Source organism: Lycium ferocissimum, chromosome 8, assembly GCF_029784015.1.
Source record: "Lycium ferocissimum isolate CSIRO_LF1 chromosome 8, AGI_CSIRO_Lferr_CH_V1, whole genome shotgun sequence".
NCBI lineage: Eukaryota > Viridiplantae > Streptophyta > Magnoliopsida > Solanales > Solanaceae > Lycium > Lycium ferocissimum.
The window spans coordinates 4,304,366-4,331,689 of NC_081349.1; the positions used below are offsets into that span (position 1 = coordinate 4,304,366).

Consider the following 27,324-nt stretch of genomic DNA (forward strand, 5'->3'; position numbering starts at 1 on the left):
CGTCACTATTCCATGCCCTTCCATCCACTGTTAGTCCTTCCACCCGTTTAGCTCATTTACTCGCAATTCTTCCTATCGTGTTGCAGCCGTACATCAAGCTTTCATAGTGTCCTACTACTTCTTGCTCTTAGCACAGAATTCTTACAGTTTACACTCTCTCCATGCTTCATTCATCGAGCCTTTATCCGTCTTTTACGACGCTACGGCCGAGTTGTCTTCCATACACGCATTCTACTCCCTCTATGACCAAATCTCTCGGCCTTTACCGGAATTCTTGTCCCATGCCATTAATTTTCTAATCATTTGTGTCATCCCATCATCCTCGTTCTTATCTCGATGATTGATCGGTTTTTACAACTAAATCGTTAAAGCATCCCCGTGTACCTCGAGGGTTAAAGATTTTTGGTTACTTTACTCCTAAATGCTCTCCTCCTTTCCTCATATTATAACACCGACCCTAAAGTTCATAGAATATCCTTTTAGAGTTGCCAGATCCGTTTATTTCCAAATCATCTTTTAGGAGGGCTTCCTCCCTTTCCAAGGTGATTATGTACGCGGCGTGCCTTTAGTTCCTCGATTGGTTCTTAAGAATCGGGAATCCCCTAACATTGTTATCGAACTGCTTATTCTTCCTCACTTCCCCTTCCTCTTCGTGGTTACTTCCCCTTCGGCCCTACTTACCCGCATTTGTTCTCCTAATTCTGTACGTTCATTTCCTGTCCGTGCTATCAAACCCTATTCCTTTCACACACCTATTCTCAAATTTTATCCAAATAGTCCCTTGTTTTGCCCATCATCTCTCTTGGAAGCTTCACTCACCCTCATTTCTCACTTCTCTCCTCTTTTCTCAAGACATTCTAATCTCTTCTCTTCCTATATATACTCACTTTCTTCCTTTCTCCGATGTTATTGCATTAGGACCTTTTAACTCTAACTGCCGGTAAGAATAACATTAACTTACCTTGTACCATTCGTACATTTTTGCCACTTGAACTTCGTTACCTTATTCGATTAATGCCTTCCATATACTTGCAACGTCGGTTCTGGATACACATACCGTTGGTACAACCACATATGAGATATCATACGCGTACGCATATATTTTCTAACGCCTTGCTCACAAGTACATCCGAATACTTTTCAAACCTATCCTAATCCTAAAACTGTGATGCGCCTTCCTTCTCTTTGCCAATCTTAGTCTGCCTAATTCTTCACGATATTTTAGAGTTTCCAACCACTCCGCATACTTCATTTTCCTTTAAGCTACACTAGCTTCTCATTTTTCTTTTATGTCTGAATTTATAGAACTTTTAGTACGCTTCCCAGGGGGTCACCCATCCTAGTATTTCTCTTACCCCAGCATGCTTAACCTTGAAACTTTAATAAAATCCAGTGTGTTAGTGCTAATATAATTGCACCCACCTTACTGCATGACCTTCATCACCTAATCTCGAGCAAGTTAAGGTCTTAATAGATTCCAAAACATTCTCGTAACGCATCTCCCTCCGAATTAGAAAGGATCTCTTATTCTTCCGACTACACAATTACTACCTTGGCCTTTTTAATCCTCAATATCCAACTTTCTCGTATGTATGACTACTTTCCATCCTAGATTTCAAAATTCCCCATGGTGACGAAAACACCTTGGTCGCCGTTATTATAAATACTTAGTTGTCGGCCCCTTTTGATTTCCGCTCGCCACTATTAGGTAATAATCTACAGCAAATGCACATACATAGGAAATTCCAATAAAGTCTCATATACCTGTAGTCGATCGGTCTCTAGTCTGATTTGGTGATCTATAAGGTAAAGTGTGCTCTTCAACATTGTCTACCCACCATCTGCTCGTTTGGCCTTCATCATCTCTCTCCTCCGAGTTCGAGGGATATGGATAATTGGGCAACTCCTGGTTTACCAACGGCCAGGATAGGGGGCTGGAGTAATCCGTAACACTTACCGGAAGGCCGGTCCGACGTAGTGCTCTACCATAGGAGCAGCCGGTACAACCTTAGGATCTCCTCCTCCGGTGTCCCGCACGAATACTCGGACGAATTCGTGTCATAACCGTCTCCTTCCGGGGGTCCTCCTCCCCGGGAGTCAAAAGCTCCGGAGGAATCGTATTCGGGTCCTCCGAGGGATCGGATCTCATGAAATAATCGAGGCTCCTCCCGGCTTCTGGCCCCGGAGCACCGGGTCCGGGTCTACTCAAGGGGCCTTCTTAGCTCCCCCATTATCCGAAGTTGATCTCTTCATCTCTCGTCAGTCTGCACTTACCTACAGAAAAAGGATCAGAAGCGATCTTTCCTAGACTCTGGCTCTATCGCACGATCTAAGATAGAAAGAAAGGTCAATGATTCCTAAATGCCCTGCAGCCTCCTATTTATAAGTGTGGCCGGCTTCACACCCATAAACGGGACTCTACCGGACACGGTCCGTAGACAATCCCTAGGACGAATCGCTCGATACCACTTTTGTCACGACCCAAACCGATGGGCCATGACCGCCCGCCCGAACCGGACACCGTATACGAACTCGCTCGATATGATCGACCGAAACCGGAAACAATATGGCAATCCGTAAAAGCACGCCGTAAACTCATCATATCATACATTAAAAAGAACCTGTCTCTTGAGAAGCCACAGCTAACCAAACATAACAAAATATGCAAGCCGATAAGGCTGCGACTATGCACGGGAAGCTCCAAAACGAACTACATCTGCATAGCTGATCAAACCGTATATACGCAACCCACATATGTCTACAAACCTCTAAGAGTATAACAAAGCCTATGTCAAAGGATCTGTACCAAAACGACTGTACCATACATATACACATCACAATAAAGGGCACAGCGTCACCCCCTGTCAACTGTGCCATACATATACACATCACAACAAAGGCTACAGCGTCACCCTCTGTCAACTGTGCCATACATATACACATCACAACAAAGGCCACAGCGTCACCCCCTGTCAACTGTGCCATATATACACACAACAAAGGTCACAGTGTCACCCCCTGTCAACTGTGCCTTATATATACATGAAGAATGAAAATGAGTGCAGTGCATAATCAAAATGAAATAATAAAACTCTGTAATGTCACAAAATAGCTATATACATATATTATACTCATGGCATGCATAGGAGTTCAACTAAAAACTATCGCTCTATCCCACCTTGAAGGAACAATTTATAAGGTGAGATCAACAACAATGAAATTAATCGAGAAAATCATGAAATAGTTTAACATTTTTACATCATCGTTGAAATCATATTTGAGACCTTTAAGCATAAAATCATCCTCAACGTAATCCTCATAAAAACATTCTAATTTTTATCATCATAAGAAGCTTTAAGAGTCATAAACTTCTAGATTTTGAAATCAAGGAGGTTATGGAAACACTTATGAACTCATACCATAGGAATCATGCCTTTGAAAGAAAAGGGATGAGCCTTAACATACCTTTCGATCGCCTTAGTCGTTCAACGTTTATCCTTCCAAGCTCGTAAATCTACACATAAACCATTCATACTATTATTAGGCTCAATGTTATACGCTCATCTAAAGCCTTCAACACTACTAAAAAAACAGCATTTAGTGACGGACGTATTCCGTCACTAATCAGCATATATCTGTTGCTAAACATGTGTTGCGACGGATTAGCGACGGAATGTCGTCTGTTGCGATTTTGCGCGTTGCTAACCTATTAGCGACGGAAAAATGAAATCCGTAGCAAACTTAGCGACAGAGTAGCGACGTATGAAATCCGTTCCACATTATAGCAACGGATCATTTTGTTGCTATTTTTATGAATTCCGTGACTAATTTCATATTTCATTTCGTCGTTTTAGTAAATTAGCGACGAAAACCATTGTCGCTAATCCGTCGCAAAATATTTGAATTATTTGTGCCTGCATTTAGCGACAATACAATGTTTGTTGCAGTCTGTAGCCTACTGTTTTCCCTCTAGCAACGACCAAAATCCGTCACAAATCTGTCACAAATATTTTTCGTCCGATTTTTTTTATTTTAAATACACCTGTTGAAACATACTAAATACAAAGTAATAAATACTCTTAAAAATAACTGACATTCACATAAAATAATATTTATAAAAAAGATTCAAAATAGATAGCGAAATCTTAATCGTTAAGTCCAAAACACCGACAACACCAAGCTATCAACTACCAAAAGAACCCACACATCCATCAAGTATTGTTAGTGCATAATTTTGTTCTTTCCAACAAAAAGCAGATAACTTTGTGCTTGAGATCCAAGACCATATATTCTTCTCTTCCTTGTTCCCCCGCAGCTTCATAATATGCTTCACATTGATCACTATGAGACTGAGACTGTGATTTTTCCCGTAATATTTCTTGATATCTTTCCTGTAATAAGTAGTGAAATTAAAACATCAAGAATACTAACCATTCAATTTTACCAAATAAAAAGAGAAATGAATTCCAAAGATAAGGAGCAGATATTTATTCATTTTTCGTTGGAATTGAAGTCTCATGATGACCAACAAAAAGAGTCATACAACTTGGATATAAATGATCATATACATGTCTCTAAACACCGTCTATAAAGCGTGCGAGTTTATACATAAAACACATCTCTGCGTTTATTTGTCTCTTTGCAAAGGTGAATAATTTTACTTAAGTCAAAAAGAAAAGCTGGTTGGTCCCTTCATAAGACACAAATGATGAACTTATGGTCCACACGTCTACCAAAACGAAAAGGACATCCCCTAGCCACAAACTTTTTGACAATATATCACCTCAATTTGCTCTTTAGCAAAAGCAAATAGTTAAAGGGAACTTGTTATTGAGCACCTCTAGAGATTAAGAAGCAGCAAAATAAGTACTAGAGTGCAAGCTACTTGTAATACACCAAAATTATTTAATTTACACAAATGATGGTAAAGAAAATTATGCAATGAATCTATTTTAATTTGTTATAACTTATAACAAAGCTATATGTTTCATCTTGACTTACTTATCCCATTGTAAAGCTTCTTTAGCATCGACGGTATATAGAAATTAAACTCCAACAAATTTAAGGAAAAAAAAACTCCTACAACCCCCGATCACGCAACTTCTTTTATTTCTTTTCGGGGATATTAATATAAATAATCGGTCAAATTTACCGTTTATTTTTCTTAATTGGTATACATAAATTAGACACAGTTATATACATATTAGTCCAAGTGCATGTTGCATGAATTTGTCTCCACAGACTTGATCCAACTGAGTTGAATTGGCAAAAACCAAGCAACCATTTAATCTCAATTCATTACCGATCATAGAAGCCAACGTAGGTAATGAACAACAAAATGTAAAGGCAGGAGTCATTAAAATTCGAATCGCACGTACCATTACACCTTAGTTCTCAAAATAGAAACCAAGTGCAAGACTATGTTCTCGGTGCAACAACACTCAAAATTATCTCAAGGTTGTCCCAACAATGAATTTAAAAGTGCCACAAAAGCCTTTAAAACAAGACACCTTGACAAGGAAATGTAACAAAGATAGCATCCTTGATCCTAATGTTGTTTTATACAACGAACGTGGCAACTACGCCGCCCATTTAACACCGATAAGGCTCCAATTGTAGTAACGGTTAAGCGAAAATATGCAGAATAGCTTACCCGAAGTTCAGCACCAAATGATCCAAAATGCGGCAGTTTCTTACCAACAAACCCAACTCCAAATGTGGCTCGAAAACCAACAAAGAAAAGAAATCACTCCATTTCAAGTTTAGCAGCAAATTAGGGATTTCGATAAGCCGCCAAGTTATGCAAAACAAATAAAGGGTGAAAGAATGTGTCACACCCTCATCTTACTAGGGTGTGATGGGCACCGACCCCATATTCGGAGCCGAGCGAACCCACGACTCTTATTACAAACATAATCTTTCGGACTCTTAATTAGACAAAAATGACACATACAGTAACTATTTTTGGAAATAATCTTTTGTAGCTTACAACTCGACAGAATTTGTAATTATATGGAATTTATGGCATAATGCAGAATGACATGATTGTCAATCTTGAGAAAGCACATGTCACGCTCATACTCTGAAAATGCGGGGTATAACAGAATGAGCATCCAAAGTTCATATCTTCATCACATTAACTTAAAAGAATACTCAGTAGTCATTCATAAAAAATAAAAAAAAATAAAAACTATCAGAGAGCCAAGACATCAAACAAATTAGCATGCCAAGCAATAAACTTGAAAGGACAAGCACGGTTAAGGGGTTACCACCTTCTTAATCCAACGCCGCGCAAGATCCAAAGGTTTTACAACCTCGGCAGTAAGGCTATTATTAGAGGGGCTAAACCAAATCCCAAAGCTTGCTTTGGTCTTCACCATCATGAAAAAAAGTGCGGTAAGGGAACTACTAACCACCAAGCAAGTTTTAGAAATCCTTTCGTGAGTGAACACACGGAGATAATTATTAGGACAAAAGGTAAAAGAAAATTCCCAAACATGATGCCCACTATTCCACTCCAATATTAAAATAGAAGCTTAGTGCTAGATTTCAAAAGTTTCAATCGACACTTTTAAAAATGGAAGATCTAATTTATTTATTTGAAATCATTTCTATATACACTAGTTGGTGGCCGGTTGCTAAGATCTAATTTATTTGAAGAGCAATAGAACATATAGCAACATGCTTTACACTTGATTGATTGAGTTATTCTATGCCTTCAAAAGTGATAAAGTTAAAGGTGGATATGGGCTATTGCAAAATGTGAACCATTATTTACTCTACGGATCAATAATTTTGCGAAATCTTTGAATCTTTCCTCAATGGGCAACTTATATGACAAGATGTTTACACCATAACAAAAGAGATTAAGTTCAGCAAATTAATAAAATAAAAACTAGTCTATATCTTGTCACGCCTGCAGTTTAGAACACCAAATGTGAAAGATCAAAAACTTGATTTAAGACCATTAAATCACCGCCATTCAAAGCTTACACCTAGTCCTATATGCGATGCCTCTATATCTTCTTTTTTTCCGATAGGTATATGTTTTGCCTCTATATCAAATAGAAAAATGATTCCACAACTACATAATGCCTCATGTTTCAGAAGAAGCAAAAAGACCTGCTATTGCTATGTCATTACAAGCCAATCATGTAAGGCAAGACAGGGATCTAAGACAGACATCTCACTTTAGTTTAGGTTCATGAAGGTTGTGGTTGGTTGACACGCTTCTTGTGTCCTATCCACCGTTGTCCGATTTGGTTCCGCAGGTGTAGTCCCGACAAAAAATGTGTACATATAATAATTGTTGAAATAGACCTTTAAAAGATGATGATAGGAAAGCAATTATGTTAGGAAAATGCCTAAAATAATGTGTTGAGTCTAAACGAGAACTTATCGAGATGGACCTATTATCTTGAATGTTCAAGTTGAAGTCTAGATTCAGTAATCAAAAGTTTGTTTTAAGTTCAAAAAAATGGAAGTCGATAACTTTAAAACATAGTGTGTATAGGTGAATCGTGTCAAATAAAGTGTGATGAAACATTCCCCTATGTTTGAAACAAATGTCATTTGCCTTTTTGTGTTGTAAGCAAGTCCTTTGATAATGTGAAAATCTTTCATTTGGCATTACTTTATATGAAATACGTTGAGTTCAAAAAGGATAAGTTTGGTCATTAATTTGTTTAATTTGATTATACCCGTTTGGTGTTATCTCTCGCTCGTTGGTTTGAATATTTTGTAATAGGGATATTTATTAAAGTCATCATATAAGGCTTAAGTTTTTCATTAGTTTAAACTAATATTATTAGTATCCTAACTATAAAAGCTAATACACTTGTAAAACGAATTATGATGAAAGTTATACCTTGAATTCCCAAAATAAAAATTTCTAGTATCTTCGAGACACCTTTCCAATTGATTCCATTGGGATCAAGTTGATTTTTGAAAGATGCGGTATTAGAGCATTCTTTAGAAGGTTCCAACCTCGCATAAATTTGAAAATATTATTTCAAGGCCTACCACAAATTATATATATAAAAAATATAAGCATGGACTAACCTCACAGGAGTAAGAGTAACAAGTGTAAGTGTCCGTCGCCTACGACGACTCTTGGACTCTTCTTCGCGGACGTGTTGTTATGGTTTGATGTACCCTCATCTCCGGGCTGCTCGGATCAGGTGTAATGGGAGATAATTCGGGGATGGTTGGGTTACTACCGTGATCCGACGCTTGAACCGGTGGCGTACCTAAAAATGGCAACAACTACGAGTAGCAATTTGCATTAGTATGCAGCAACAAAATGGCTCAAATTTGCCCGACATTCGGCAGAAACTTTAGCTCGAATTACAGCAACAAATCAACATTTCGTGTGGGCAAAAAATGCAAAGAAGCAAAACCGCAAAATGCGAGGAAAATATGGCCAAAAATTCAGCAAATGGAGACCACTCCCAAAACGAGGTGCAAATGGCCAATAATCCAGCTAGTTTATGATAACAAATATAACAACAAGGTAGCAGCTCATTCGCAACACTTAGAGAACTTCAAATGCAGCAATTTTCCCAAGCTCAAGAATGACTTATGAGTCTGCGAACATCCTCAAAACAGATCAACCAATCACAACAAGAGCTCAAAATGGAACCTCTTAATAGTGAATAAAAATGCATAAGTAGATCCATAGCCATGTCAACATTCAAACATGTGTATATTCTAATAGTGCCAATAATATGAGTGAGGCACATTAACATTGAGATATGTAATCGATCTCAGGTCCATAAACAATAGGGTAAACCTCATGCTATCATGCTAGCAACAAATAGCAAATTTGAGCCATTTTGTTGCTGCATACTAATGCAAATTGCTACTGTACTTGTTGCCATTTTTAGGCCGAACGCCACCGTGTTTTTTGGCTATTTGTTGCTGCATGTTTGGGGCAAAAATCTGCTGCACTTGGTTGGGAACAAACAGTGTGTATTCACTAATGGGGTTGAATTGTTTACATATAAATATATGAACAATCTATGTAACAAACGGAGTGTATTCACTAATGGGGTTGATAAAAAATTCACCTTTGGACCCATAGTGACTTTAACGACAAGCAAGTTCTACAATACCTTGAAGCATTGCACTCGAGCTTCAACACCAAATCTAATATCCTTTGCAAGATAACTTCTACTCCAATTTAACCTTCCACCAATCGCAACAAAACCATTTATAAAATGTACAATCCAAAATACAGCTCTTCTTGATCTATACCAAAAAAAAAAAAAAAAAGTATCTTGCAAAATAGTACTCACTTGTTGGGTGTTGGTTCTTGCCACTGTACAAAACAAGAAAATGGGTATTTGTTAAAAGTAATAAAGATTACATTTTTCTAACACAAAAAAGAAAAACAAGAAAATGGGTATTTCTTAAAAGTAATAAAGAATACATTTTTCTAACAGAAAAAATCCAAGTTATAAAATGTGAATATTACACGGCTTTGGAAGCAAGATTTGCTACAAAACGATACATTTTGCTAATGAGAAATGTCGCTAAGAGAGAAGAACAAGCTGAAATAACTTATTGAAACAGAGTAAAATATCATTCACCTTTTAGTTTAAAAAAAAATGACAAACTGAAACAAAAAAAAAATGAGTAAGAAACCCAGTTCACTAACACTGATTTCAAATCACGAATATAAAGAATGTTGAGTTCTTCAAGCTTTTTCTCGACATGCAACGAATTAAAAAACAAACTTTAACCACCAAATAATATTATCCTACAAGATTTAGCACAAACAAAGGTCGAATTTCCATTTTCATCGATTTTGGCCGAAATAGAGATTCCCAACACTTAACCTTCAAATAAATTATAAACCCAAAGTTTTCAACACACCCAACTTCGATTTTAGCCCAAAAAAACACTTAAAGATACTCCGTCCTTTAGATAATAAGCAAGAAAACACGAGATATCTTAATTTCGTTTTAGATTTAATGTCAGAAAACACAAAGAAGGAGATAAAGAAGAAAGAAACTGCCCATAAAACATAGAAAAATCAAAACATACCTTTCCTTTAGAAAAAAGTTGCAGTAGAAGAAGAGAAAAACACAATAGAAACCTTAGATTCACATTATTTTGATCTATATTGTGCTCTCTCTCTCTATGTTAGCAATTTCGCACAGTCTATCTCTCTATCCGTGTTGGCTGCTTTGTTTGGAAATGAAATAATGTGTACCCTAGCTGGGAGATATCCTTTTTTTTTTTACATTTAACGACGGAATAGCGACGGATTTTTATATTCCGTCGCTAAATAATACATTCATTTCTTTTAATAATTAATATTGCGATAAAATATTCCGTTGTTGCAAATATATATTTTTTTCTAGAAAATTAAAGGCCTAGCGACGGATATTTCGTCGAATCCGTCGCTAATTAAAAATAAAATTTGTCGCGCCTCTTCGTTGCTAAATCTGTAGTGAAATTTAAAGGCGCCAAAAATTCGCGCTAATTATTAGTAACGAAACTCAGTTTTCGTTGCTAATCTGTCACTATATAATGAGATAAAATTTTAATTGCTTTTCTTGCGACAAAATGAGAAATCCGTAGCTAATCCGTCGTTAATTAGCGATAGAATATGGTCTGTCGCTAATATTCCGTCACTAAATGCTGATTTTTTAGTAGTGCAATTTAATTCCGTTTAGAGACCTAAATTCGGGAGCAAAGACCTCTCCCGTTTATATGCCTAGCCCGAAATCACAATCCAACAACCAACAACAACAACAACAATACCAACATCCAACAATATTATCAACCCTAACAGCTCCATAAAACAAATTCCACACTTGCTCGTTTTCCAACTTCCATAACTAACCAACTTACTACACAATTATTTAATGACTTTGTCTCCGAGAATAAGCCTTAAATAATACCAAAAGAGAAAGATTCATACCTTTTTTTCTTATTAAGACAGCAATATCCTCAATATCCACGCTAAAATCCACCGTAAAACAATACTAGAATCACAACCATGCGTTACCCGGACCTAAACTACTACTCCGCTACTTGAAAATTACTCGCTTTTTGTTTCCCTCTCTCTCTCTCTTCAATTTTTGGAATTTTCTGGCAAAATCTGATTACAAAGGGGTTTTTTACCCTTTATATAAGGTCAAATTCGGGTCGGGGTCACTGTAGCATTTTACTGTAGCGAAGATTCTATCGTAGCGTAACCGTAGCATGCGTTTCGCTCCGTCGAAAATTTACCGAACTTGTAATGTCCATAATTCTCTACTCCGATGTCTTATCGATGAGCGGTTTGTTGCGATGGAAACTAGACTCGACGAACTTCATTTTAGGCTTTTGTTTTACTTCAAAACACTTCATATGCTAAGAGATATTCGTCCCTCAAGTTGGACCAAAATTTTCATACAAAACATTACCCATCCTTTCTCCAAAGTCGTACTACTCCACTTCTTCCACTCATTTCTTTATAAAACCTTCCGGTATACCTTATATACATGATATTTATCATTAATCATACGTGATAATGGTCATGTCCTTTGGTTTCAAGGTTGTCCTTCCCGGTTACAACTTACGAGATCGTAATTCATCCTTTACTTCCTTGGTACGAACTTCCCATGGCTTGTACCTTCCAAAACTTCATGGAAGGTCTCTGATACTCCATTAATATGGTGAAGTACGTGGCATGCTCATGCTATGAGAATGCGAGATGTAACATAAGGGCTCGTTTGGTTGGAAACAGCTTATCCCGGGATTAGTTATTCCACCCTCAAGGTGGGATAAATAACCCTCAAGGTGGGATAAAAAAACACTCTTATCCCGGGATTAGTTATCCCGAATTTTTTTTTTCCAACCAAACGTGGGATAAGGCGGTACTAATTTTTATCCCAAAATTATTTTTCTCTATCCATCATACCAAACGAACCCTAAATGTGTGGGGTTGGATAATTAACTGATCATGCATACGTGTTACATAGTGGAAACCTTTACAGAGTAAAGAGAAGTACGGAAGCACTTTGTCATAAGAGTACCGAATCTAATGAAACTCAAAGTGAGTCGAGAAGCTGAGGAAACTTCTTCCTTTATTTTATTTTATTTTATTTTATTTTATTTTACGTGATATTATTTTTTTACTAGTTAATTTGAAAATGGATCACATTTTTTATTTAAAATAAAATTTCGTTATTACTCTTAAAATAACATACTTTTATAATCAGTAAAATATCATAATACATTAAAATTAAAACTTCCTAAAATCTTGATTCCTTTCTTAATTGTGGTGTTTCAAGCTAAGCTACGTAAATCGAAACACGAGTAATTAATGGGAAGCACAAATAGGAGTGCTGCATGGAACTAGAAATTACTAGTTGTAAAAAAGAAGGCATGCATGGGGAAGTTAAACGCCGTTGTATCATTCCCCAAATGACAGTCCATAAAATTCCACTCTGCTGCTGAAAGATTTTCAGGGATTTTATTTGTTTTCTAAGGGCGGGCCCCTTTTCCTGACTATGCGTGCAAAGCGGGACTTGGACAAACGTGCCAACGTATAAGCGTAAAATGATATGATTGCTTTCTTTTACCAATCCATCAATCTTCATGATCCATCAATACTACATCTAATAAAACCCCCTTTTCTACCGCCTCCATCTTAACTCCACTTATTACTCTATGGTACTTCATTCGTCTCATAATAAGTGTCACCTAAATTAAAATTTTTTATATCATAATAAATGTCATCTTAGAAAACCAATGCATATATTGACCAGTTTTTTCAACTTTGCCCTTGGACAAAAGAAGTAGTAGTACTATAAATGATGATGGTTGGATTTCTAATGTCAAAAGATGGACTACTTGTACATGTTCTAATCATCAAAAGAAAAAAGTAATTTTTTTTTACTTTTTTTTATATAAGGGTAACTCGGTAAACTTCACACTTTATCATTAATTTTTTAATGTGCGCGTTTTTGGCTAAAGTGACACATATTATGAGACGGAGGAAGTATATGATCTGGATCTGAATTGAGGAAAAGGATTGTACTACAATTTAATGAGATATTTACCGTTGGGGTTGAGATAATTAGGTGTTATGCTGAAACTAATTATAAAATAAATCTAGACAACGATAAATAATACAAGAAAGGTGTGCTAAAAGAAATCTAATAATTTAATATGATTTGCTCAATTCACTTATATATGAACATTTAATACATAGAAAAAAAAAACATAAGAAAATCAAGAGAAAAATTCTCCAACTCTAAATGACTATATTGTGGATGTGGTTCTAGGGCGAGAAGGAAAGGTGTTTAACTTATAGAGGTCTAAAGCAGTGGCGGAGTCAGAATTTTCATTAAGGAGTTTAGAAATATGAAGTAGTAAATATACGAAGAAACCAAGGGGGTTCGATATCTATTATATATACATAAAAAATAATTTTAACAATATATATACAGTGTAATTTTCGGTTCATCCGAACCCCCTCAACTCTACCTAGTTCCGCCCCTGGTCTAAAGTCTCTTTCTCCAAGAAAAGAATAAGTCAAATATAATAGAGATTTAAGTTTTTTATAGGAAAAAATAAAAATTAATTATAATAAATATTTTGCTCTTCATTCAAGGAAAAAATATCCAAATAAGTCAAGAAAATTATGGCAAACTCTAATATATACTTCGTGTAAGAGATTTTTTGCTTCATTTTGTGCAAATCAATGTTGCAAAGAGCAATATATACAGCTAAAAATTCTTCGGACCTCGTGGCTTTGTCAAGTTTTTGTCACTCAGATATTAATTAGTACGGTGTGTCTTACTTTAGTTTAATTAATTAAAATAACTGACTAGAGAATTATTAGAGTATCTACTATATACGTAGATATAGCATTTATGAATAATAGTTTATGGTTAATTATACTATAATAGATATGTGATTACTGAGTGATGAAGTTGAAATCCATTGCTATTACTGTCGAATATTTGATTAGTTATTTCCGGTAACAGGTGGTGCTCGGTTTGCAAAACAATTTTCAAATATACTCGTACCAACTTCGGCATACGGAGGACATAACTTTAGAACGGATTAGGCTAAAAGTTAGTTAGGTATTTGAGTGTTATCTCGCTTATCCTTCCATACTAGTAGTCGTAGTATTACTGATAGTTTCTTGTAAAATAAATTTGCAGACAATACCCCCTTTACCATGTAGTAGTTTCAAATACTTACGTTCACAATCCTTCATCATCAGACGTTTTGTCTATTAGGGGTTCTTTTATAAAATAGTAATACAAAAATAAGGGATTCAGTGAGCAGTATTACATGGGTAGATATGATATATTGTGACTGATGGTTGATTTCCAGATTTTACTTTTCATTCCTGATTTCTGGTACTCAATGTGCGTTCTATTTCTTGGTCTCCTATACAACTGATTTTCAAACCTGACTAAGCAGACGGGCTCCTTATCTGCAAGGCTGGTACATCTCAAATAAGAAGCCCAAATAGCACTAGTAACCAAAAAAATATTCTGGGTAAGACACGAGAATTTCCGATTAAATTTAGTATAGAGAAGGATTTACAAGAATAGATGTATTTAATCATGCAACTTGAATCAAGCAGCAGCAAATTAACTTTGAACTCGAACTTCTAGCAGGAACGTGAAGCTTTATGCGATTTCTTGCTGAATTTGACATGATAGTGTTATGGAAGTTTCGGGTAATTTTGTTATCCCTAGGAACGTATGTCTCTCCGTTTGCTCGTACTGTTTCCTTCGAGCTTATTTCTCCAGGAAGCATATGGATGAACTGACTCGCCATTGGTGCACCTTAACTTTACAAAAGTCCAAATCTGTACTGATTCAAGTAGAAAGCAGAACAACATCAGCACCAAAGACCATGAGGCTAACCACAACTAGAGCAACAAGAAAAGATGAACACTAGCTATAAAAGTTCAAAGAATCATAAATCTATATATAATATAAAGCTAAGCATAAAAATGGTGATGTGGCACTCTCTAAAGTCAAGAAACCTATTTATCTTTTTTCTCCTTTTTTTGCAATTTTTCCCTCCTTCATCCTATTAATTTAGCTTATTTAAAACATCCACAATCATTTTTATTTTTCTAATTAAACTGAACATTTAATACATATTCAAGTCTATGCCTTGTCATTTCATCCGTTTTGCTCTTTTTTTTGGTTCATGGGTCAACATTCAACAACCATTTTAATCTCCAATTAAATTGAGCAATTAATACAGTTTAATGTCTATGCTTTTTATCTTCTTTCATATTAGTTTCTCCTCACATTTTTCATTCATTTGGCTTCACGCCCAAAAGGGGTGGCACTGCCTTCTATGACACCATCTCAAACGCAACATTTTATATTTTAATGTTTTCTTGATTTGAAATTGTGGAGAAGATTGAGGTGTTGGATTGTGATATATTGAAGAAGGAAAAGATTGTGTCTGAGGGTAAAAACGGAGAGGTTTTCGGACAAGAGTGAGTAAGAGGGAGCTGCATGGCTGCCAAAAGAGAAAACAAGAAGTGCAATATAAAGTTTAGTAGTCATTTTTTTGTTCTTCTTCTTCAACAGTTTGATCACGTGAATGTTTATTAGGCCTTTCCCAAGTTTAATTTTGTAATAAGTTCGTTCTATATTATTATTATTATTAATGTATGGTAAAGTGTATGTAGTCGTTTCAATAAATTATTTGATTTGTTATTATTTTGTGTTAGATTGAGATAAGATTATGTATATTATGTTCAAGAAGATAGGGAAGTCAAAGGAAGAATGTTGATCTTTACTTGGCATGGTCAGTGTGTTTTACTTTTTATTTTGCATAATCACAATTTGTTTTGTGAGATTCATGTGAAAGGTATGCAACATTTTGGTCGAAAACTTTACTCTTTTGACTCTCATAATTAATCTTACTCTCAACATTTGCTAAATTATTCGTGCTATGCCATCTACATCGAGGAGCATGCACGATGGTGTCTACCTCAACATTGGATGCATTTCTTCTAAGGTAATTATATACTCTTTAAATTCATAATTTTTTCTACTTCTTAGTTTGCTATAATTTCTTTTACAAAGAACAATTTTTTCCGATTAGATATGTTGTGGATATGATTAATTAGATCTATTCAAAAATTGACACAATGTAATTTTAAAGCTATTTTGAAACTTAATATATGAAAAAAAGAGGGAAAAATCTAATTTCTTAACAAGAAATGATGATTTGCCTAATATTAATGTGTGAATCTCAATAATCATCAACCAAACATAAGTCACAGTTGCATAGCAATTAAAAAGACCAAAGCTTATGGTAAATCAAAAAATTTTAAAAAGAAGGAAGCGGCTACCAACACGAAGAAGACCTCCGGATTAATATTAGAATTTTAAGAAAATTTGTTATATTAATATTTAATGATCAAGAAGAAAAGTCACTAAACTAATTTCTCATATTTTGTTGGGTTCTTTTCGTATTCCTAATGATTTGTTCACCAATTAAATTGTTTATTCTTTTTGTGTTTCTAACTGTATCGGTTATTTCATATTCTCTAATTAAATTGAATAAATAATGCGTAATAATATCCATGGTTATCGATATTTTATGATATATTTTTATGCAATATTTATTTAATATATTTTCTTATAGTTCATGTTGAGATTTGAGAATAATATATTTCGGTTTCTTATTTTTATTGTTAGGAAGTTAAAAGAGAAAGAAAAATAAAATTTGTTTTTTTATTTTTTAAAAATGAGTGATTGTGTAGGGAAGTGAAAAGGTCAAAAAAGAAAAAGAAAAATAGATATAAAGGTTAAAAATGGGAAAAGAAAAGAAAAGAATAAACTAAGAATTACATAAGAGATTCATATAATTAGATAGTTAAATATTTTAAAGTTTGAATATATATGCACAAAAATAGATTGGTTTTTGTTGAATACTTTATTTCTTTACTTTATTTTAAGAAAAACAAAAAATTTGTTTCACTTGTACTTAGACTATACAAGTAATTATTGAAGACTAAAAACTCTTAAGTGCCGGAAATCACATAAAAATATATATATTAAGCGCTTATAATATAATTGGTTATAATTTAATTTATTTTACTTTGAAAAATAAAAAGCTAAGAAGTTTAATATTTGAAAGGCAAATTCGCGCGAAGCGCGGATAAATTCACTAGTGACTTAATAAGCAGTACAGAAACCATGTTTCCTAACTTCTACGCCTCATTAAGAAGTCAATGAAATCTTTCCAAATTCCATATTTACATAAGCAGAAACGACGATTTTCACCTTGTCTATCTATATACTGCCCCCTTACTGGAATGTCTCTGTTGAGAGGTACATCGTATAAATTATGCAATACCTTAGTAGGATACTACCGTCGAGCGAAATTACTTCATGGAAGACAGGATACTTTCGCATTAATAAAGATACGGTCCAATAAGAATATCACTATTAGGATTCAAACATAATACGATTATGATAGGCGAAATTCCAATAAGACTATCAATATTAGGATTCAAATACTAGTATGATTATAATAGGCAGAATTCCAATAAGATTATCAGTGTTAGGATTCAAATTTTAATAAGATTATGATAGGGGAAATTAAAAGGATGAAATGACACTTACAAGTAGGCAAGTCCAAGACATGTACAGTTCGATAACCTATTTAGTATTCGTAGCTTTCAACCAACACGCATGCCAAAATCACTGAATGTATCCAAAGGCGACAACTCTAAGGTTGGAAAATATTCTTGCAAATAGCCCCCTTTCTCTTAAATTGTTACCAGAATGGTAACCCAATTACTTATTTGTACTAAAATGTCAAGGAAATTCTTTTTCCAATTATAATAATTTAATGCTCTCATCAAAGGCTTCCAGCATATGTGTTTCGCAGCTTTCGCTACAAGGCACAAATTTAAAGATAGAACCCTGCTAAGACTCAGGGTTAGCATCTCCAATAGAATTAACAAGGTTATCATGGCAGTCACCAGTCTCAAGAGAATGTAGTTGTTAGATTGTCAAATTACTTTTTACAGCATTTTTATAAGGCTGGACTATATTGCTTGTCAACAAGTAAACGCTGCTTTCACACAACCCCCCATTAGATTTCATCACTAGATGGAAATATGATTCTAATTTGGTATCTTGGATATGTGATAAAAGACTACCAAAAACAACATTAACGTGGAGATTGCCTGCAAAATGTCTTGTGAGCACAAATATCAAAGGGGGCCCCCACCATAAATCCCACTTCTCAACTGAGATTTTCTTTGCAATACACAAAATGGATTATTTTAAAACAAGTGGAGGTTCCTCTTACTTTAAGCAGGTAAGCCGAAATTACCAGTTTTTTCATTTAATTACCCCAGAATTAGAGATCTATCACTAGGGGACAGGTACCTACACTTTGCTTAGTTGATTGTTGTTCACATGACTATCATAAGTTAAAGTATCTTTTCCCACATCAGAACTGGCTAACGTCCTCCGTGATGACAAAGCTGGAGGTTCACCAGTCTTTCAGCATGCTAAGAACTTATCCATGGATCTTCTACGAATCTAAACACATACACAACCAAGTCATCATGTAATAAATAAAATAAAAAATTGATGGGATATCATGTAATAAATAAATTAGAAGAGATCCAAACTCCGATCAAATGGATGTTGATCTTCAGTTAACTGACACTTTACCACTCAGACTCAATGACCTTAAGGGTCGTTTGGTTGGGAAACAAGTTATCCCAGGGTTACTTATCCTATGATTAGTTATCCCGGGATTAGTTATCCTGGGATTAGTTATCCCAGGATTAGTTATCCCACCCTCCCACAGGGATAAAATAACACTACAATCCCGGGATTAGTTATACTGCGATTTTATCCCAACCAAACGTGGGATAAACTCATCTCAAATTTAATCCTGGGATTATTTATCCCTTATCCCTCGTACCAATCGAGCCCTAAGAGTTGAATTATCTCCATTGCTCAGATCAATAAGCATCCCCCCAATAGAGTTATGCTAATGCTCATCTGCAATGAGGAAAATATGGTACAAATGAAATAAAAAGACACTTCTCAATTTGATTTACCAAGTTGGTGACATCAAAACAGAAAAATACAACTGAATCAGCATATTATCTAACAATAGATAGACATGTCAAAAGTAGGCTTTATCCAAGTTGAATTTATAGAGTAAAATATTATATTGTGAAGGTTTATTATATGCATCTTCTTGGAGCCTCTCTCGCACCCCCACCATTGGAAGAGAACAAGAAGAGAAAGAAGAAAAGTATACCAAATAAATTACTAACTCTGTCCCAAAAAGAAAGGCTGGTTCGAGGTGCGAGGCTGAATATATCTAATTTTTTGTGTGAATTTGGACATAGAATCCTTAATTTGTTTAATAGAAATTCAATGTTTAGAAACTACATAAAAAATACCATAAATAACAATCACCGCTATCCGTCGCAGATCCAAGATAAAGTAGTTTTTTTACTGTTTGTTTATTATTTAATTTCATAAATAGCACTAAATATATCCTTAATAAGGGTTTGGTATAGTTGGCCGTGATAGTGTAGTGATTCTATCCGTCCCCTATGTTTGTTGCAGCTTAAATATCAAGAAAATCTTTGAATGAATTGGAGTCAAAGAAAAATCTTTTTACTCCCCAAAGAGTAATAGTGCCAAAATTAGGATACAGAGAATAATAAACATTAAAAGGATGAACAACCACTTCTATATATGCTCTTATATTTCTTATATATATGGTCAATATTGTTTCTTTCCTTTTTGGTCTAAGAACAAAATGAAAAACATTTCTGCAGGACGTTAATCACCAGATTTATCTTCTTTAACTCCCTACTTTAAAGATAAGTCGCAGATGGATCTATACACAATTTTCAGCAGTTCTACTTAGTCGACTGCTCTACAACGGGCTTTCTTATTTTTCTTGGCTTTGCTTGCTTGTCTGAACTCCAACTCAGCAAGTGGAAAAATATTATATCCATCGAAAATGCGTAAATGATAGTCGAAATAATCTAAATGACAAATTATGCAATCGGATGTATTACTAAGCAATCATTTCACATCGGATTACAGGTAACACAGTTTAACATACAGTAATGCTCCAACTCCGTATTAGGTTCTTAAATGGGTGAAGCTGAAGCACTTCAGAACCTAAGGTCCTTTTTTAGTACTGCTGATTTAAGCACTATCTTTTCTAAAAGCTTAAGCTATTAGAGACGAATACTTCTATTTACTCAATTATGTCTGTGACACGACCTTTCATGTGTGATGCAGCTTCTATCTTTTGGCCAAACACATGGCAATTCATTGATAATGGATGGTGGTAAGACGTGAACCTAGAACCTCTACTTGTTTTGCATGTTGAACTGTGTGTATTAAGTATTTAAGTTATACAAAAGCTTTTTTGTTCTTCTTGACCATATAAGTTACCCAAGGTGGGGGTAAGGTCTGCGTACACTTAACCCTCCCCAGACCCCACACTATGGGATTCAACTGGGTATGTTGTTGTTGTTGTTGTTGTTGTTGACCATATAAGTTACATAAAAACTTAAGTTATAAGATATCAGACCCTTCCTTTTATTTATTTATTTTTTGATAAGTCACTTTCATTTATTTTATATCTTTAACCTGGTGTATACAAACTACCAATTAGTTTGTCACACTAGCAACCATGCAGGAGGGACTATATCACAGATGCCCTTATAATTTGGCTTCAAAAGATTACACAAGCACATTTTATCATCAGAAGAGCTAGTCATCACATAGTCAGAATAAGGACATTTGCCTTTTTCATAAACAAGTAACCAGACAGGAGAGAGTTGCGCACTCATTTTGAACTACTAACAGAACATTTCAATTCAGATTTCAACAGAACTAATAGGCAAGTATACAGCTACTTAACACGTAAATGTTTACAGCCACACATGTCATGTTAAACCAAAGAGTTATGCACAGTACATAAGGGATGCAAAATAATACCCGTGCACTTTCCACCTGTGCAATTATTGCACAACGGGCTGATTCAGGTCGTGATTAATGCTGTTCTGCAATTTCCCCACTATATCAGAATTGGAAACATTTCTCAACTTGAATGAAAACTACTGCAGTCAAATGATCTATATACCAAATATATCCGTATTCGCCTACTGAAGAAAAGGAAGCATATCTCTGTTTCTCAACAATATATGAAATCAATGTAGCTCAACTAAGGCATTGCCAACTTCAACATTTGAGATGCTGGTATACAAGATCAGAATGCATCTCCTCAGAGGTAAGAGGGAAAAGTTTATCCTAGTAGAAGTATCGGTGAAAAATTATTGTAAGATTGATGTTGGATACTCATTGATGTTGGATACTCGGACCTACAATCTGTTGAATCCCAAGATGTTCGATCCCGAAGAGAAGGAGGAGATCAGATAAATTTGTCTCGAGTTATAGGTTATCAGGGATGGAAATCAGCAAAAAGTAGCTTCTCAAGACACAGGGCTGGAAGTCACTAGGAAATAGAAACAGGAAGAGCAAAGATTGAAGAGTCATCCCTGGGATTGCTAAGTGGATAACATGGATTGAAAGAATCGAAGAGCCCTGAAGCAAAAGCTTAAGAGTCCAGACAAATATTAACCTGCACCAGTTGGGAGATTTAGAGGAAAAGAATAGTAGAATACTTCTCCAGGAAATGCAACAATTCCATATACTTGGCTTCCATAATATAATTGCATCTGTAAGGGAAAGTCATTTGATTTATCCAGAACATGTCCTTTTAAAGCTGAAAATTTAAAGAGCTCAAACCAGGACTAAGTTTGTCATCTTGGAGTAGATTCATTCAAAATGCAGCTGTCTGTAATAGTTCAATAAATATGCCAAATTCCAGACATGCAGTTCTGCAAGCTACTATTGACGGGCTTCATAAGACTAACGCAGCCCTCTGCTCATAGTTTACTCAAAATGACCTTCCAAGAATAACCAACAGGTCGACAGTTCTTTTGTTGCAAGAACAAAAGATTTGTTTATTAGACCTGTATAACAGACCAACAGCCGCACCTTTGCAAGCGACTGCTAAATTAGACTCGTACCAGCAAGACTAAATAAAGTACATATTTATTATAACAGCACAAACTTTTCATTCAAGAAAAACCTTGGAATAAATTGTCAAAATTAAGAAACACGTATATAATAGGGTTATTGCAGGAATTTTTTTTTTAAAAAAACAATAGCGTTATTGTGATACCTTCCCAAGGTTTTGTTCATAAGCTCTGTAATGGTTTCAAATGTCATGCCAACTATCCTTCTTTTAACTTTTGTGCTCCTAATATTTTTTTAATCCACTTATTGACAGCTTTGCACTTCCTGAAAATTAACTCAACTCTTTCTTCCACTTTGTGTAACAAACTAACCTTGTCTATCATGAAATTATAAATATAATCCTGCCATGCCCTTTTCATTGAAATAAGTTCTTAGCTCATTATATTTATAGATACAAAGAAGAACAAATCAGAAAAATGAAATGAATACAAAATAATAAACAGTAGCTTAAACAGGGTGTATTGAAGATAAACTGTGAGCTCTTTCGGTGGAGACAGCGTGGTGGGTTAAAGAGTAAGGCTAAGAAGCAGGTCAAAATCTCCTTGGCAAGATAGATGACGCAAGAGAAAAAGTATAGAGGGCCTTGGGAGGGATGGTAGAGTCAAAAAGGAGGGAAATATTTTTTTTGGAAAAAAGTAAAATTCATATAGACTTAAGGCAAGTAGTCAGCTTATAGGTCAAACTATATTTTAAAAGAATACAGGCTTGTCTGAAACCTGGGAAGCTAACTGTTATAAACCACAAATTAACACAACAGAGCAAGTTTCTTAAGATGAGTAGAACTGATATCTTCACTATCTTACCAGTATCAACCTCCATGCTAGTCAAAGTTAGCGCATCTTCAATTAGTCTCAATCTCTTTAGTCAATCTTGGACATCACTGTATCATCCTGGCAGACATGCAAAAGAAATCTTATCATTTTTGTCCTTTTCTTACCGATATCCATAGACTTGCGCCAATTTTCAGCAATGTCTCTAAGAGCATCAGTTTGGTAAAATTTCAGACTAATTTATCAGAATTTTGCGCATGAAGCCTCCTCTAATTGTGTTAATCATATTAAGATCTCATGATGTAGTGTAGAAGTAGCTAAAAAAGGTCTGCATAATTAATATTTATCTAATTGGGAGGCTACTACTAAGGAACACCTCTGTTATAAAGGATTAGACTACTTTCATCTTTACCTGCACAGGTTTCACGTCCAGAGTAAGGAAATGGGAACCAACAGAGGACCAATGATGGAGCAACTTCAGTATCAATGCTTGAGAGGCCAAAACAGGCAAGTTCCATATAGATGGATACATAGACAGCCTAGGAGTTTGAGGCATATTACCAGTAATCACCACATGAACAAGCTCCATTTTGGAAGTGGTGAAACCTATTTATATCTCTTATAACAATTTCTCGCTGCACAAGCGTTGATATAAACTTGATTGCTGCATGACAGTCCAAACATATTCGTAGATTTTTAATAATCCGAATTGGACTTCCAGGTGGCGTTCTTAGTAAAGCAAATGCTAAAGCTAATCTCTCACTATGTAACCACAGGAGGCGTGTCTTTTCATCATCATCTACATCAAGTAGAACAACATCACAATTAGGAACGTAACCTCCCCCCTTACTTTTCAAGTTAAACCATTCCAACATTCCATGTATAAGTTTGATATCAGGATGTGAAGCCTCACCAACAGAAAAATAATGAACACTGCCCTGGTTTTCAACCCAACTAAGTCCTGGTTCCTTCTTTAGTCGTTTCTTCTTCATGCTTTTCCGAACAAAAGCTACATTATTCCACCTTTTCGAAGTGGCATACATATTTGATAATAACACATAAGTCGCATCATCTTGTGGTTCCAATTCAAGCACACGCTGAGCAGCTGTTTTACCAAGCTCAACTTCATTATGAAGAACACAGGCACCAAGCAAAGCACGCCATACCATGACACTTGGCTCAAATGGAATGTCTTCAATCAACTTAACAGCCTTATCGAGCTGACCTAAGCGCCCCAAAAGTGATACCATGCATGTGTAATGCTCAACGCAAGGTTCAATACCATAATCATCCAACATTAAAGAGAGATAGGCATATCCTTGATTCAAAGATCCTGAATTGCTACATGCTGAAAGAACACCAAGAAATGTTAATTGATTAGGCTTGACATCCGTTCTGCGCATTCTCTCAAAGATATTGAGAGCCTCATTCCCAAGACCATGCATGGAATATGCTGAAACCATAGCATTCCATGAAACAACATCACGCTCGTTCATTGTTTCAAACACCAAACGAGCATCCTTAATACTCCCACATTTTGCATACATATCCACTAAAGCATTTCCAACAGCAAGATCTTGATCGTAAATGGTTTTTATAGTCAACGAGTGAATTTGAAGACCTGGCTCCAATGCAGCCAGGGTTGCACAACCACGCAGCAGAGAAGAATACGTCACCGATGAAGCTCGTACTTGAGCTTCAAGCATATCAACAAACAGATCTAGCGCCTTCTCTCCATCTCCACATTGTACATGGCCAACAATAATAGTGTTCCATGATACCTCATTTTTGTTTTCTGTCTCCAGAAACACGTCTACGGTATTTTCCACCTTTTCGCATTTAGCATACACATCCATGAGGGCATTTCTAACAAACACATCTGAATCAAGACCATACTTTGTCACGTAGCAATGGATTTGCATCCCAAGGTCTAAAGCTTGCACAGATGCACATGCCTGCAGCACACTAGCAAAAGTAAACTGATTTGGAGCAGCTAATGCTCTCCTCATTTGTGAAAAAAACTCCAGTGCCTCATTACAGCGGTCACTCTGTGAATATCGCGCTATAATAAAACTCCAATGAACTACATCACGCTCAGGAATATCTTGAAACACACGCGCAGCGTCATTCAGATCTCCAGATTTACAGTATAAGTCAAGCAACGAAATACCAACAGAAGGATCCATCTCATACCTAGTTTTTAATACACATCCGTGAACACTCTTGCCCACATCAATGGCCTGTAGACCAAGGCAAGCCTTTATAACACTCGCGAATGTATAGTTGTTTGGCATCCAACCTGCCAGCCTCATTTGGGAGAAGCAACACAGTGCTCCTTCAAACTTATCATTTTCTGCATAACAAGTAACCATGCCTGTCCAAGAAACCATGTCCTTGTCAATAATGCCATAAAAAACGTTCCTCGAAAAATCGACCTGTCCAGAAACAGAGTAAGCATCAATGAGGGCAGTGCTGACAAAAGGATTAGAGTCATGTCCAAGCTTATAAATACAAGCATGAATGCTCCAACCCTTCTCTGCTTCATCCATACTCACAAGCACTTTCAAGATTGTTGTAAATACAAACGGGTTCAGCTCATGACCTTCTCTATGCAATCTAATAAATAATTCGACAGCTCCAATGTATTGCTCAGCCTGCAAATGACCCTGAAGTAAAGTAACAAATGAAACCACGTTTCTTGTAGACATTTCGTCGAACAGCTGAACTGCATCATGTAATAACTCAGTCTTGACGTACAAGTTAAGCAGAATGTTCTGCCCAAATAGGTCTAGACATCCGCCTCTCTTTAAAATGTCGCAGTGGAGTGCCTTTCCTGGGATGAAATCTCTGTTCTTTATGCAATTCTGAAGCATATTGGCGTATGTAGAAGAATCGAATGATGGAGTTTCTAAATTCGTGTACACTTGTTTGGTGAAGTGGGGGGATTGGGATGAGAATTGGGATGGCGAAGAGGTTGCAAATGGCGTCCATGGCAATCTTCTGCCCACTACGTATCTCAGCATGCGTGTGGTTTCCCTTCTGGCCAGCCAACTAAATTTCAGATTAATCGGTTATGGGCTTGCTTAGAGGGGGTTTCCGCGGGAAAAGAACGTGAGTAGGCAGTTTTTAAAAAATTATTAGGGTCTGTTTGGAAAGCCACCCAGGTAATTGGAATTGAGTGTAATTGGGTGTAATTACACAGTTTACGCCTGTTTGTTTGATCAGGTAATTACACAGTTAGGTGGGAATTGAGTATAATTGAGAGGCTGTAATTACACTCTCCAATTCTCAAGGGGGGCTAAGAATTGGGTGTAATTACACCCTATAATTACAGGGTTACTTTTTAGTTTATTTCTTTTTAATTTATTTTCTTTTTTAATTTATTTTTCATTTCTATTATTTAATTTTTTTAACTTTTTAAATTTCTTTTATTTTCTAATTTATTTTTTATTTCTATTATTTAATTTTTTTTCTTATTTTTACTTTTTAATTATTTTTATTTTTTAATATATATTTTTCTTTTATAGTATTTATATTTCATTTCCTTTATTCTCATTCCCAACCTTTACTTCTTGTGGTCCTATATAATTGCTCATATTTTTTTATTTTATTATTTTTTTATTTTATTCATTTAGCATAACCGTGTTAATATTCTAATTTTTGAAACTACATCTCTTAATATTAGAAAGAATGAGTCATTAACAAACTTGACATATAATGAGTGACGTTATTAAAGTAGAATTTCGTTGGGAATGAGGTTATAGACTTATATTTTCCCTTTCTTTTGAATTATCGGAGTATTTACTTATGTTACGTTGAAACTTACTTATGTAACGTTGGAATTTGACATAAGAGTATTATGTTAAAAAAAAAATCTTTTGGATTTTGAATTTAGGTTATATTTTCGATTTTAAAAACATTTGCTTTAATATTATTGCCTTGTTATTTCACATTGCACGCTGTTTATTTTTCACTTACAGTTGATACAATTATTGTTAAACATTTGGATAATGCTGTGGCATTATATTTATAAATATTCTTTTTTTTTGTCAAACATCCAATCCCATGATGTTCTCACAAAAAAGGTATGCTTTTAAGTTTTATAATCAATTAAAAGTAAAATATTATTAATTTGAAATTGTATATCAATTTTTTTTTACAATATTAGTTACAAATATATGATTATTAATTAACATATTTTTAAGAAACAATGTATTATTAAATAACTAATTTAATATCATTTCTATATGCACATATTTTTTAAATATTAATTTTAAATTTTATGATTAAATTTATTTTTAAATTAAACTAACTGTGTAATTACACATGTGCAACCAAACAGCACGCTTGTAATTACACTGTAATTGCATTATGACAAACAAACAGGTCGCTTTAATTACAATACTGTGTAATTACTAGGTAGTAATTACACCAATTCCAATTACCAGGTGGCTTTC

The 27,324-nt window shown here is 35.2% G+C and overlaps 1 protein-coding gene across 8 annotated transcripts; it reads right to left on the minus strand.

Annotated features, from left to right (window-relative positions):
- Positions 1-18,222: 18,222 nt before the first annotated feature.
- LOC132067140 (putative pentatricopeptide repeat-containing protein At5g13230, mitochondrial) lies at positions 18,223-26,002 on the minus strand. 8 transcript variants are annotated; one of them, XM_059460285.1, is made up of 4 exons: positions 23,280-26,002; positions 22,901-22,987; positions 20,994-21,053; positions 18,223-19,019 (listed from the first exon to the last, which is right to left on the minus strand). In XM_059460285.1, the coding sequence occupies exon 1, from the start codon at positions 25,888-25,890 to the stop codon at positions 23,425-23,427; it is 2,466 nt and encodes an 821-aa protein (XP_059316268.1). In that variant the 5' UTR covers positions 25,891-26,002; the 3' UTR covers positions 18,223-19,019; positions 20,994-21,053; positions 22,901-22,987; positions 23,280-23,424. The 8 variants fall into 8 exon arrangements, with proteins under 8 accessions (XP_059316268.1, XP_059316266.1, XP_059316267.1 ...); XM_059460283.1 differs by having other exon boundaries at positions 20,994-21,058; XM_059460284.1 differs by lacking the exon at positions 18,223-19,019 and having other exon boundaries at positions 19,344-21,053.
- Positions 26,003-27,324: the final 1,322 nt, after the last annotated feature.